Raw genomic sequence first — 14,171 nt, forward strand, 5'->3', positions numbered from 1 at the left:
TGGTGGCAAAGCTGCAGCGTCTGGTAGGCAGCACTGAGTGGACAGGAAGGGTTGGAGGGGATGGTTGGACATTGGGGCTGGTCAGACTTTGGGCTGTTATGGGGATGCAGAGTTTTCAGCTCAGAAAGCTGTAAATGAGGATGTGGTATCTGATGCCCTTGTGCAAGGACCTTTGGCTTCTGAGCTTGGAAGGTGCTGTGCAGGTAACCAAGGACTGTGCTGTGTCCACAGTATATTTGGGATTCTTGATGCTTTAGGATACATGGTAAAATAGAGCTGTTACTGTGTGGTGTAGGGGCTGTGGTGGCACATGGCTGCCTGTCCCCACAGATCACTTTGCCTTTCCTGCCTGCCTTGTGCAGAAGGTGTCCCTTCAGCATCTCTAGTTCCTGGCTACAATGTTGAGATTTCCCATAACCGAGCCTCTTGCTGCCTGTCAGGTGTCTTCCTTTTCCACCCTGTCCAAACCTCACCACATACCCTATTATAGCATCAGAGATTGCTTTGAGAGAGAAAACCCCAACAAACTATTGTGAAAAGAGTCAAATAGAGGAGGAACATGGTGTGGGGGTGGCACATCCCCTTATGAGACATCAGAGATTCCACATCCACCCATACCCCTGGGCCAATGCAATCAAACTGAGAAGGTCCGGTGGGAGCTGCAGTGCTGCATTTCTGCCAAAGCTGGGAGGAGAGGGGTTTGCTGGCTGGGTCCTGGGGGTCTCTAGGACAGGGATGGACAGGAACAGAGTTGGTGGCTGTCCTGGGCTGAACCCCCAGTGCTGAGTTGCTGAGGAGCTGTGGATAAGCAGTGCATCAGGTGGAGCAGCTCTGTGAATTCACTCTGTTCTGGTGGTTATTCCAGTCCCAGCAAGCAGGGTCCTTTTTTTTTTTTCTTTTTCTTTTTCTTTTTTTTTCTTGGAAAGCAATCTAATTCGAGCTATAAGCAAAGCCTGTTACGTGCAGGGACTAAGACCAAATTAAATCTTGTGTGCGGTCCAACAAGGGGTGGATATTGAGATGAAGAGATGAGAAATCAATGCAAACTGTGGAAGGTAGGGAAAGGATGTGTCGTTTGGGATTCACCACTGAGGTCATAGGAAATGAGAGGGAAGATGATTATGAAGAAATAAAGGCAAAAACAGCCAGAGGATCCCAGCTGGGGTGCAGAGGAGCTGGTGAGCTGTGGATGGGTGCAGCCCAGGGATGGATGGAGGAGAAGTGGTGCATGGCTGCAGTGCATGGCATTGCATGGTGGTGGTCCGTGGCATGCAATGAGAGACGTGAGAGATATCCATCTCCAGTTGCAGCTCATAGTGAAGGGAAGAGCAGAATGCTTTGCTGTCAGGGCAGGCTGCAATGGGTGGTTCCTCATGCTGGTGCAGTGCCATCCCAGGACCTCATCCAAGCACACTCATCCTTCACCTCTCTCTGCTTCCCATCAACGAAAACTGCTCACCACAACCCTACAGAGCTTTGCAGAAAAGCAGAGTGAAGGAGCAAAGGACACAGGGAGAAAAGGGAAATACTCTGCTGCCTTCCTTTCTTTCATTAGCCAAGTCGGTGGGGGCCCAAGAGATTGACAGGACCTGAAAATGAAGTGGGTCCTGAGGGCCCTTCCTGGTGCTGCTGCTTTGCACTCTGTCTGCATCTCCTGCAACCTCAGCCTGGTGCATTTCTCCTTGCAGGGCTGAAAGTTTATTTTTACTGTCTTTCTTTTCTATATCTTCTTTTTTTTTTTCTCCTTTCCTTCCATCCTGTCCCTATTGATCTGCAAAGTAACTGGAGCTGCAGAGGAGTCAGGACAGGAATAGACACGAGCAAGCCCTTGGCCTGTGTGCTTGTGCCTGTGTGCGTGCCAGGCGGGCGGGTAAGGGAAGCGGAAGGGCTTTTCCCCACAGATCTCTGCTCACTCTCATTGTAGAGTCATAGAATCATAGACTTAGGTTGGAAAGGACCTTAGAGATCATCCAGTTCCAATCTTCTCCCCGGTGCAGCAGTGAGCTCGGTCGTTTTCTCGAGAGCGGGTGGATGAGCTTTTCCTGTCTGCTGGGACCGGGAGAGAGCGATGAATTCTGTCTCCATTACACATCAGGTCTCTTTGGAGTAATCCTTTCCCCTCCATAACGTCAGTCACTGCAGTGCTCAGTGGGGCACGCTCCATCACAGAGACATTAATAAGCTGTAATTGAAGTTAATGTGCCATGGCTGGGACACATGGATCCAGTTAGGAGAAATCAGATTGAGCAGAAGTGAATCAATTTCAGGCTGATTATTAAGATTTTCCTCCTTTGTCCTCCCTGCCCCTGTGCACGCTCTGTCTGTCTGTCCTGCTGGTGATAGGCAGTCTGTGGAGAAAGGCAGGAGGAGGGAGTGATACTCATCACCATGCAATAGACACAAAATTCTGGAGCAGTCCCTTTAGATTTTGCATAATGACTGATGTCCCCACTGAATGCCTTCTCGTGAAGACCAGGTGGGACCCACCAGCTGCACGACTTCTGCATTGCAGAAAGGAGATAGCAGGGACCTGGGGATACAGGATCTGGGGAAGCATGGGCTTCTGCCATCTAGGCATGCCCAGGAATATCACCCCAAAACAAGCCCCGTGCCACACAGATATCAGGAAACATTTCTTCTCAGAAAGAGTAGTGTTGCATTGGCACAGCTGTCCAGGGAGTGATGGAGTCACTGTTCCAGAGGTCTACCAGAGCTGTGGGGGTGTGGCACTGAGGGACGTATCAGTTGGCACAGTGGGGTGTGTTAGTGTGGGACTTGGGGATCTGAGCAGTCTTTTCCAACCTTCACGATTCTATGATTCTACTTTCCCCCCATGATCTGACCCAGCAGCTCACAGCCAGCCCCACCCACCCTCAGCACCTTTGGGAAGACCACAAAAACCAGGTTGAGCACAGCCCCCATCACCCCTGCTCTGTCCCACAGCCCCCAGCAGCCATGCACCGGTCCCCAGAGGTAACAGCATCCTGGTGTCAAGGACAGCCAAGCCTGCACCAGCAGTGCCATGAGGTCCTCGTTCCGTCCTCATCTCCGTGCCAGGCAGCCCCAAGAGCTGGAAGGATGAATTTCCTTGGCACTCACCCAGGCTGAAATTAGCTTCAGTTCAAGCAAAACCTTGCTGTTGGTCATATAGTTAAATTAAGTTAAGGCACAGCAACTGTTTGCTTTGCTTTCTACAGTCTCGTAAAGGGCTTTACTCCCACGGAAGCTTGCTGGGAGGGAAGGAGGCAGCTAGGGACAAATCTTCCCCTGCACCCAGGCACTGCTGACACTCTGTCAATAGGCAGATGCCCCGGGTCCCACTACCTGCTCCTTGCTTAGTTTTGTGAAGGTTTTTATTTCCACCCAGGTTTTTTTGCCGAGCTGTGTCCAGCCCTGAGCGGATAATAGAATTTTGTCGATAGACTGAGAAGGTGATGTATGTTAAAGCACTTAATATAAAGAGACTTCTACAGGAGCCCAAATCCAATTTGGCCAATGAACTCAATTGCAAGCATTATTGCATTCCAGGAGAAAGACCAAGAGCATTTACACACATTACTCTGCAAATATTTACGGTCATGTATCGCTGCGATGTCCTCCTCACCCTTCCTCCCTTCTGCTGCCTGACCCCCTAATGGGGAAGCTTGGTTTTGTGTTTGCCTTTTTAAGACAGCTTTGAATGTAAACAATGCTCCACCAGTCAGCAGGATCCTGACAGCTGGTGAGTGTCAACTTCTTTCAAATAAATAGCCACTTGAATGGGAACAGCCAGCTAGCACGCTCTCCATTTTGGCATCTTCTAAATTGTCTCCTCTTTGCAACCCAAACCTCAAATCATTTCGAAGGGCAGTGAGCGGGGCTCCTCCCCTCATCAGTCCCCACCGCACAACCAGAAGTAAAAACCCGCAAGGAAAAGGAACCACTCACAGCACATCCCTCTGTCCTACCCAGGGCGTTTTTCTTTCTTGCTCATTTTTTGGCTCTACAAAAAGCAGCAAAACCCCAGAGCCTCCCTCCCTGCTTTGCACTGAAAGAAGCAGAGCATTAAGATGGTTCTTCCTCCCTGTTTGGCTTCAACCACAGCTCAGTTATACACCTGGCTTTGCTCCTGGATGAATGAGCCACATTTGTCCCATTCTGTGTTTGCGTGGCCCCTTCAGCCCTGCTCTGCCCAACAGGTCTTCAGCAAGAGATGGTGCCTCTTACATGGACCAGCCATTAGGAGCTATTTTTCCTTGCTTCTGCACACACAGATGGGCCAGAAGCAATCCAAGCTGAGCGCTCATCGTGCTTTGCCCAACAGACCTGCTCCATGCTTTTGCTGAGCTGCCAAAACAGTCACAAAGGAGCAGGTAAAAAGTGGGTGAGCCACGGCCCAGGCAGCTGCTGGAGCGTGCTGTGAGCATGGCTGGGGATGACAATAGAGAGAGGAAAAGAGTTATTCATGTTTCCCCAAGAGCTGAGATCAGTTGAAACACCGTTCTCCTCCGGGATGGAGAGGAAAGAGCTCCCTTCAAACACAACATCCCATGAGACTCATTAAAGGCTCATCAATTACAGTGAGAGCAAACAATTCAGGGGAAAGCGATCATAATCCTTCCTTTGGATGGCAGTCATTAGCAGCTTTCTGCTGTGTTCTATCTTTCCCCAGTGCCAGCTCGGGTAAGCAGAAAGGGAGCAGGGGGGCACCGCTGCCAGCCCAGAGCACAGATAGGAGAGAGCATGGGAGCCAGTGGGAGGGGACCAGGTCTCCACCGCACCCCTGGGCCACCTGCAGCAGCATCCTCACCTCGAGCACAGGGTGGAGATGACAGCATGAGCTGGACCAGAGAAAAAGAGAGGTGGTCGCACACCATTGTGGCTTTTGCTGCCCCATGTCTTTGCCTGTGCAGCAAGGAGGTCAGGAAGGAAAGGAGCAAAGAGATGTTCCTGAGTTTCGTGCTCTTCAAAACGCAGCTATGGGCAGAAAAGCGGTTGTGAAACACATAAGGATCTTTGGAAGGGAAGGAAGGGCTGAGAGATCTTTTAAAACTTGTTTCTAAAGTCACTGGTAGTGAAAGCTCAGGGGAGGTGGCTGCTTTCCTGCACCCACCCGCGGGCTGTGCCTGCTCCCGCAGCCTGATGTCTTGGCACCAGCACGCCTCCAGCCGCTTGCTGCTGTGACCTCCAGGATGCTGACTTGGGGAAATGCAGGGATGGAGAGCTGCTCTTTATGGCTTAAAAAAAGAAAAAAAAAGAAGGACACTTTCTGTAAACTTTCCTTGGCTCTCCAAGCTCCTTCCCGTTCCCTGGTGGAGGCATTGGCAGCCTCCAACTACTCTGCACCACTTGGAGGGAAGGCAGCAGCCGAACGACCTGCACTAAGGATAAACTCATAAATACCCTATCGTGCAAACTGCAGTGTGTTGGGCCAAGTGTTGCTCTGGCAACTTTTGCTGAGGCGTGGTGTGAGCTTGCAGTGCAAAACACAGCTGTGTACACCTCCCAGCAGCAGAGCTGGGTGTCCCCAGGTCATCGAGGGTGCTGTGTTCCCATTGGGTTTGCTGTCACCCACCATGGCTACACCACACGTAGGCTCTGAATACTCACCAAGAACTGCTGCCATCACTGCTAGTCTGGAGCCATGAGCTGGAAAGGAGAATCGTAGAACAGAATCACAGAATCATGAAGGTTGGAAAAGTCCTCTAAGAACCCTAAGCCCAACACCAACCCCAGCTCATGCCCACTGACATAGCTCAGTGCCATATCCCCGTGGGTCTGGAGCACCTCTGGGAACAGTGATTCCACCACTCCCTGGGCAGCTATGCCAGTAGTATCCAACCAGAATAGAATAAGAACAGCAACCAGCCCTCCAGAGCACCCCGTGCTCAGCTCTGTGCTGCAGGCAGAGCAGAGTCAGTTCTGGACTGAGGCCTTCACCATTGCAGAGCACAGGTGTCTGCCCCACTGCTGCTCTTTAAGCCTCATTGCTAAGTAGCTCCTAACCTTTCCCTTCATCCTCTCTTTCCTGAGATGGCTGTACGCCCGGGAAAGAAGAGAAGAGACGAGCAGGACGAGCGGCTCCCACCCAGGGGACCGGGTTAATGTCATTTTCTCCTGTCTCCACCAGCTGGATCTTGGCTGGGGAATGATGCTGAGCACAGACTGGCAACGAGAGCATGTCCTTGGGCTGGAGGCCCAGAGGGGGAGGCAGGAAAGCCTGGGGAAGGGGTTAAAGCTGAGCTGCAGAGTGGGGAAGTCCAAATGCAGAAAGGCTGGGGCAAAACGGGATTGGCAACCTAGGCCAGCTGCTGGCTATTAAATAATGCAGCCTGATTGATTGCTCTGAGAAGCGCTGTGTTGCGGGGTCAGCTCACTGGGGTTATAGTTCCCTGCTTAGATTGATGATCCTCAAAGGTCAAAGCCAGAAAGCAATTCCCCAGCAAAATTGATCTTTTGGATAACAAAACTTCTGCACAGCGGTGACGAGCTGAGCAGAGAGAAATAGGCGAGCCAGGCGAAAAGGGCGACGGGCTGCCTGTGTTTGCTCTTTATTTAATTTTCCTTGTTTACACCAATTAGGGAGTGAGGCTCTTCTCCAGCAAAGGAGCATCCGCTGGCAAAGGAACAGACTCTGTGCAGGGACAGGAGGAGGCAGCTGTGGCTCTCCGACACTGCTGCTCTGCTCCGGGGCCCGGTGCGGCCGCAGTGAGGCTCTGACCTGCTTTAACCCCCTTCCCTGCCTGCTTCCTTCCCTCCTCCCTTCCCGCTCGCTTCTTTGGAAGTGAAAGAAGGAGGCCAGATTCACTGGACGCTGAATAATTCAAAGCCCAGCTCTGCAGCACCGATGGCCGGGCATCACCTCTGCCAAAGGGCTGGGACAGCTCTGCCGAAATGTGTCCTCACAATGGGCACAGAGCAGCTGAAATGCATCATCCCCAGGTGTGAAACTGCCCAAAGCCACATTGTGCTTCAACTGCAGAGTGTGGGTGCTTGGAGGCTGTCTGCTTTCAGCCTGACACAGCTGCTCCAGCTCCGGGCTCCAATGGAGCACACTGAGCACGTCAGCCCCTGCTCCACTAGCACCATTTGTTCCCCTGTTCCCCTCTTCCTTCTTAGGGGCTGTGAAACTCCCTACCTGCTTGGCCAAAGCTGGACAGGGCTGTGATATGCGGATCCTCACCCAGCTTACCCTCAGCCTCTGAGCACAGTTTGCTAGAATTTAGGACAGGGAGGGAGGAAGGAAAGAAATCATACATGAGGTCAGTGTATCCAGCCATGCATGAACAGAGGCAGCAGAGGCGGGCTCACCACATCAGCACGGTGCCTGGGAGCCTCTTTGGGGGCTCCAACTGCTCATAGGCATGCGTGGTGTCTGCAGCCAGGAAGGGACCCAAGCACAGCTCCCAGCCTCATCCACTTTGTTCATTCCTGGGCTGACAGAGCACAAGAAGAAACAGGCTGTTCTTCCCACAGCTTCTCTGCTAGCATTTCATTTCCCTCAGCTCTGCAAGTAGCCCTACAAAGCAGAACACATCCTCGTCAGACCGCTCCACACATTCACATCGGGTTCTGCTTTTAAGGGTGTACATTATTACACGATGGAGAAAGCAGTGAGAAACCATCACAATGTGCTGGGATCCACTGTCCAGAATGAAACAGGATTTTTGGTACTCACAGCATCTGCCCAACTGGCTGAGCTGGATGCTGGACAGAACCACGTGTGAGCTATGAGCTCAGCCTCTGTGCTCTGCACATGTCACCTCCCGAGTCTGAGCAACAGGAATTGCTGTGCACGGTGATAATTACTCCCTGCACACTGGCCTACAGCTCATTAAAAGTTTGTTAATGTTTGCAGGTTGCTGAATAGTGTTTTTCATTGTTGCCTTCTCCAATGAGGTGCTGAGTATAAGGCAGGTTCTGATGGTGACGTTTCCTGGACGTAAATTTGGGCACAGTGGGCTGGGTTGCACTGCACAAAATGAAAAGGGGTTTTGATGTGGAGCTTCACACCACAGGAAAAAACACTCTTGACTGAGAACACTGTGCAGGGGTCAAGGGACTGCCACATTGGTGTTAACTGCTCTCCTCCATCCAAAAAACCAAAGCTTCCTTCTGCCTCCAAGTAAAAGCCTAGATCTGGGCTGACAGCTGCATATCTGTCATAGAAATGTAGGGATTCCTTCCTGGGGTCTCGGATGGAGACTGTCTTACCATGAAATGGTCTCTGCTCCCACAGTTGGGTGGGAGGAATAAGGAATCTCTCATCTCAGAATGCACTGTGCAGATCCACCCAGGATATCATAACCCCACAGCACCAAATTCCCTGGGTTCAGTGGAAAAACACTGCAGAAGGAACAGCAGAGGTGTAACCACCCCAGCTTCACTTCTACATTTTCAAACACACTGGGGCAAGGACAAGGTGCAGCAAATCTGAGATCTCTCCTGTCTTCTTCCAGGTGCAAATGCAACCTCCACGCTAACCTGTGCACCTTCAAGGAGGGCAGCCTGCAGTGCGAGTGTGAGCACAACACCACGGGGCAGGACTGTGGCAAGTGCAAGAAGAACTTTCGCTCCAGGTCTTGGCGAGCAGGATCCTACCTGCCCCTCCCCAACGGGTCCCCCAATGCATGTAAGTAACCTGCACCTCAGCCTGCACAATGCCCGTGGATGGGAGCAAGCTCTCATCTTCTCTTCCTCCATCACAAAGCAGTGCAGGGCACTCAGCTTTCAGAAGGGAAGTGAGTATTTCCCTGCGGTGTGGTGCACAGAGAAATGAGAACTGATCCGGGTGGACACGAAGGGGATCCGTTGGTGGGTGGTAGGTCAGTGGTGAGTCCAAGAATGACTTCATTTAGATCTGTACTAATGTGGGCCAAAGTAAAGGTTTGTGGCTTTGTAGCAATGTAAATTACTGTCCCTTGGAGAAAATTATTTGGCCACAGTAGAGCCGTGGCTTTCCCATAGCCCACGAGCCTAGTGAAGCCGGCTGCAGGAGCTGCACCACAGCTATCTTGGCTGATTTCTGGATCCTGTTCTGTGTGTGTCGGCGTCACAGGCAGCACTGAGAGCTGCAGTCCCTCTGCTCAGCTCCAGTCTCATCCGATTGCTGCAGCAACACAGTGACAGAAGTGAAGATGCGCAGATTAGAGAAAGGATGTCTACCCACCATCCTTCAGGCCAGGGAATTGGGGCAGGAAACATCACAGATGGGCCACTTTCTTCTGGGTTTCCATCCAGTCCACATCAACAGACTTGTTTAAATGTCACAGAGCCACAGTAGCCCCTTCGGCCTTTCAAGCAGAAGCTTTGAGCATTACCAAAGAGAATCTTTTTCCTCCCTCCCCCCAATTTTTTGAAAGATTTATGTGCTTTAAGATGATCAAAGCTGAAATCCAGGCTCCGAAGGCCGTGACGGGAATGTTTTGTGTGTGCCAGGGATGGTAGACGAGCAGGTTCTTTGAAAGGGAACGAGCTTGTCAGCTACCACCAAGCGGCTGCATCGCTTCAAAGGAGACTGGGAAAGTTTCTGGCATTGACAGGCACAGACATGCTGTTCTCTCCTTTTTCCTCCCCTCTGTTCCTTGTGTCTCTTCCTATCTCTTTTTCTCCTCTGCTCTTGTTTCTCGCATTCATCTCTCTTCCCATCTGTCAATCAGTCTTCCTTCTTTCCCCCCACCTCTCTGTTGCTTCCTCCTCCACCTCCATCACCATCCTCTTCCTCTACAAGAGGGACTGTTCTCCATAGCCCTCTCCTCTTGGCAGCCTTCCACCAGTGGCCCCCTGCTCTGTGTTTGTGCCAAGCTGAGGCTTTCCATGCCTTCGGGTGGCAGATTTGAATCTTGTGGCTTTGCAGCCCCCTACGGAAGGGCACTGAAACTCCCCCGCTGAGAACTGCCTGGATGCTACAAACTGGTCCAGACCCTGCAGTCCACACTTAGCACAGGAAACCTCACAAGATGTGCTTGTCCTTCACTGGGCATCAACGGTAGGTCAAGATGAACAGAAAACCTTTCAGCCAGGACCAAGATGGTTTTTTCTACGCCATGAGAAAGGCGTGTGATATCAGACCCTGGACATCTCCTCTGTGCTTTGACAAGAGCAGCTTTTAAGATGATGCATCAGACATATTTGACTATGAGCAAAGCCCCTGCCAACTAATCGCTGTTTGGTCCCACTCTGTGCACCTGCTTGATCTCCTGCTCCCAGTGACCGTGCTTCTCCTTGTTTTTTCCAGGTGCAGCTGCAGGCTCAGCCTTTGGCAGTAAGTAAAAACGTAACTGAAATGCTGGCATTTAACACCTCGGTGCATGCTCCTTGCGGATGTCACTAGGAAAAAAAAAATATGGTTGTTTTCTGTCCATTATCATTTTCCAGGCAATAAGTCTTCCCTAATTGCTCCTCATTTTCTGTCCTGTCAAAGAGTCTTATATTTTCTTCCTCTGACTTCAGCAGCCTCATTTTGCCTCTTCCTCTGGCATGGTTTCCCCCCATGAGGTTCGTTAGAATGGCAGCCGGAAAGGAAATAAAAAAAGACTCTTCAGAAACACCACTGCTCGCTGTGAACTTTTCCCCCCAGTATTGCAGACTTTTGCTCTAAGAAGGAGCTGGGTTTGAATTATTTGGCGCAGCATCCAGGCTGGGTCACCTTGGGCTACCTAGAAAAAAAAACCACATACAGTGTGTGTACGTCTGTACGTACACGTGTATGTATATGAACATATGTCTGTGAAGTGTCTGCAGCAAAGAGAGGAGAGCTCAGTAGGGATTTCTCCTGAAAGATTGATGGAATAATAGGAGTCCTTATTTAACAAAGCTGGAGGTAGTTTGGTATCACACAGCCCTGAGTCTGGGGGAAGCAGTAGCTTGGCTCTGAGTTTCGTGGCTCAGAATTGCCCTCCAGAAGAAACAAATCACAGAGCTGAATGAATACTGAGCTCTTCAGTTTGCAGGCAAGTGGAAAGAACTGGAGGAGAAGTGGTTTCAGATAACTTCAAATACAATTAAGAAAAATGTACCTAAACTGAAAGCTGGATAATAGTTTTTTTCTGGGCAAATGAACCATTTTTAGAGTAATTTGATTTTAAATTTTCAAATAGAAACTAAAAGTCTCCCTTAAGTAATTTAGGATTTAAAAAAAAAAAAAAAAAAAGCTTTACGAGTCCAAAACATTCTTTGCTTTTCTGATCAGAAGCATTTTGGCAACCCTTCTCCCCCTTTACGCAGCCTGGCATTCTCAGCTCTGCATTTGTTTCACTGGAAAATGTTTCCCATCAAAATTTTCTGCCAGGATGAAGCTGGGGGTGTGCTTAGAGCAATGTGCAGAAAGCAGACAGGAGGGATTTGTATCCAAGGCCAGTTAAGGAGAGATTATTTAGCCTGCATAGGAGACTAGAAGTGACCTAAATTAAGTATTTAAACTAGCTCAGGGCTATTATGAAATTAAGCACAATAATCTGCATGAAGCAGTGGGACAAACAAGGACACGAGGGCAGCAGGTGTAAGTTAAGCAGGAATTTGTGTTCCACATGTTATTTCGGTCCCGGCTGTTGTGGCAGGCAATGGGCATCACACCCAGCACTGTGCTGAAGCCAGGACAGCAGTTCCTTTGCCCTGGTGAGTGGAAGATGCCGGTGGGAAGGAACAAGTGGCAGTGGGACAGGTTGATGTCGCTGGTGCTGAGCGGCTTTGGGGTGCTGGGAGGAAGCTGTGCTGGGGTGGGCACGGCTCTGCCATCTGGCACGGGGAAGGCAGCAAGCAGGAGCCCATCCTGCTCTCTCCTCTGCACGGGGCGTGCTTTCTTTTCCTCTTTTCAAGTTTAATTGGCAATTAGTTTACGATAGAGCTCTAAGTATTTAAGCTAATATCAGCACCAACAGGGTAAGCTGATAGAGCCACAGCCTCCAGCCCTGCACGCACGCGCTCCCAGCGTCACAGCCTTAATCCACAGAAACCTCCCAGTGCCCCAGTTGGAACCGTGCTGGGAAATCAGTCATCAGCTCAGCCCATGGGGTGCAGAGAACCCTTCCGTGCCCTGCAGTAAGAGCCTCCCACCTCTTCTCTTTGATAGTGTTTGAGCGACCGCAGCGGGTTACCACTGCAAAAACGACCACTGCAAAACCCATCCCCACCACCACAACCACCACCACCACCAGCACCCCCCTTCCTGCCTCCACCACCACCCAACCAGGTGGGTGCCATGCTTCCTGCGCTCCTCTTTTTGCCTTCTTCTCACCCTGGCTCCTCTGGTGGTGCTGGAGAATGCGTGGGGACTGCTGTGGGTTTTCTGTGCTATAGGATGATACGGGGACATGGATAAAAATCAGCCTGACAGGTTCACATCCCTCAACCTCAGAGCAGACCTGGTTTGCTTTGCCCCTATCCAGTCTCAGGGCACTAGGAGCAGGTGCCATGTTTCCTCCAACCATGAAGCCAACAGTTCCAGGTCCACCTTGGAGCCCAAGACCACGCAGAGGTTGACATTCCCCTCTCTTACCATCAGGGCAGCAGGAAGAAGCCAGGAATGGATGCAGGGAAGCAACAATTTTCCCTATCTTTCCTCCTTTTTCTTTCTTTTCCCCCAAAAAGGCACAACGGGAGAGGATTGTGCTCACCTTCCTTCCCCCAGGGGGGCTGGCTCTGCCTTCGCTGGCTCTCCACATCCTGCCTCAAGTCCCAGCTCAAGGGCTGAGCTGCAGGCTGGCTGCCTGCTCAAGGGCAAGCATTCAGAGAGAACTGGCACACACCAACAATCCCCAAGCAGCTCTGCACAAATAGAGGGCAGAGAATGGAGCTTGCACACGCCTATAACACCCCTTCCTAATTTCTGCAATCACCCCGTGGAGGAAAACTTTTGTGCTTTCTCCTGGGGTTCCTCCTCCCCTCCCCTGTGAACAAGGAGACATCGTTTTCACTTTTCTTTTGGAAATGAGCAGATAAAACTTAACAGCAGGACTTTTTTTTTAAGCTTCTCATGGGGGAATTAGACACGCATTCCTCCCATTGCCATGCTTTCTGGGCCTGATATTTCCCAGGAGGACGATTTACACCCACAGTATGTTAGTAACAGTCTGTCTGGGGGAGCTGCCAGAAGCCAGTCAAAGGGATGAGGAAACTTGATTACATGTTTATGAATATATAGCTATATTCAGAGAGGTACCCTGCTTGGGAAGCTGGGGGTTTATCTCCGACTTCCACGGACTCTGGGTAATCTTCTGCTCTGCTCAAAAGCACTCCTACGAACTACAGTATGCATGGGGAGGTTGTTGGCCACCCAGTGCTCCCATCACCACTATGTCCACAATGGGGGGAACCACCTCTCCACCACACACTTGGGGTCACCTGATTTTTATCCATGCTCACTCACAGCAATATTTTAGGCCTGTTTTGTTATTGTTTGTTTTTTTGCAAGTGCTGTGTGTACGTGAGTGGTGTATTTAGTGCCTATCTCATGTATGATTTCTGAGTGTTGTCCATGTGAGGTGGGCAGGTAGGCAACAGCGCAGTGTTGGGGATGAAGGGCCAAGCTGCTCTGAGCAACCTGAAAAGTATCCTGCATTTGGGGGTTATCCCTTCTCCCTGGATAGAATCAATGCCCTCAGAGTGTTTTCACATCACCCCTTAGCACCAGGTAATAAGTAAATAAAGAAATGTAAACCGTGGAACAGCCACCACATCTCTGCCTCTACAGGGGCAGGGCTGAGCTGATCACCTCCATCCAAGCCCTGGTTTATTTTTCTGCACCCCAGAACTGTGTCTGTGATGTGGAATCAAAGCACAGCCCAAACCTCATTTGTTTTAGAGCTTAAGAGAGTAGAGTTTGCCCCCCAGTTCCTACCTTTGTGCAGGACAGGAGATTCAGGCTGGGGTTTTGCAGCATGGTCCCTTCATAGAGGGAATCTGGTCCCCTACCTCCAGAGATGTCCAGAGATAATCTTCCCACTCCAGCCCTGCAAAACGTAAAGTACTTCTTTAAATACCACAAGGGGCTCTGAATGGAACTCACCTGAACCTCAGGGAAAACATCTCATTAAAAAAAGGTGACCCTCCTGCAGGAGACGCAATAACCCCGAGATGGGTAACAATCTCAGGTGAGACACTCTGCCATTGCCTCTCTCCTCAATTTTAGAAGCATGAAACAAATTCCTCCTTAGTTAAAAGTCAGCTCAGACAGACATTAATACCCCCCCCCC

The 14,171-nt window shown here is 50.6% G+C and overlaps 1 protein-coding gene across 6 annotated transcripts in view; it reads left to right on the plus strand.

The window, feature by feature from the left end:
• Positions 1-14,171, plus strand: part of NTNG2 (netrin G2) — a 36,738-nt gene that overhangs the window by 14,361 nt on the left and 8,206 nt on the right. For 4 of the 6 annotated variants that reach the window (XM_010720931.3, XM_019621469.2, XM_010720929.3 and 1 more), the window contains exons 3-5: positions 8,439-8,611; positions 10,217-10,243; positions 12,050-12,169. In XM_010720931.3, the coding sequence (XP_010719233.1) occupies positions 8,439-8,611; positions 10,217-10,243; positions 12,050-12,169 (320 nt within the window). The remainder of the gene's footprint in view (positions 1-8,438; positions 8,612-10,216; positions 10,244-12,049; positions 12,170-14,171) is intronic. The other 2 variants (XM_010720930.3, XM_003211306.4) reach the window with 1 other exon arrangement.

The sequence above is a fragment of the Meleagris gallopavo genome, chromosome 19 (assembly GCF_000146605.3).
Source record: "Meleagris gallopavo isolate NT-WF06-2002-E0010 breed Aviagen turkey brand Nicholas breeding stock chromosome 19, Turkey_5.1, whole genome shotgun sequence".
Lineage (NCBI taxonomy): Eukaryota > Metazoa > Chordata > Aves > Galliformes > Phasianidae > Meleagris > Meleagris gallopavo.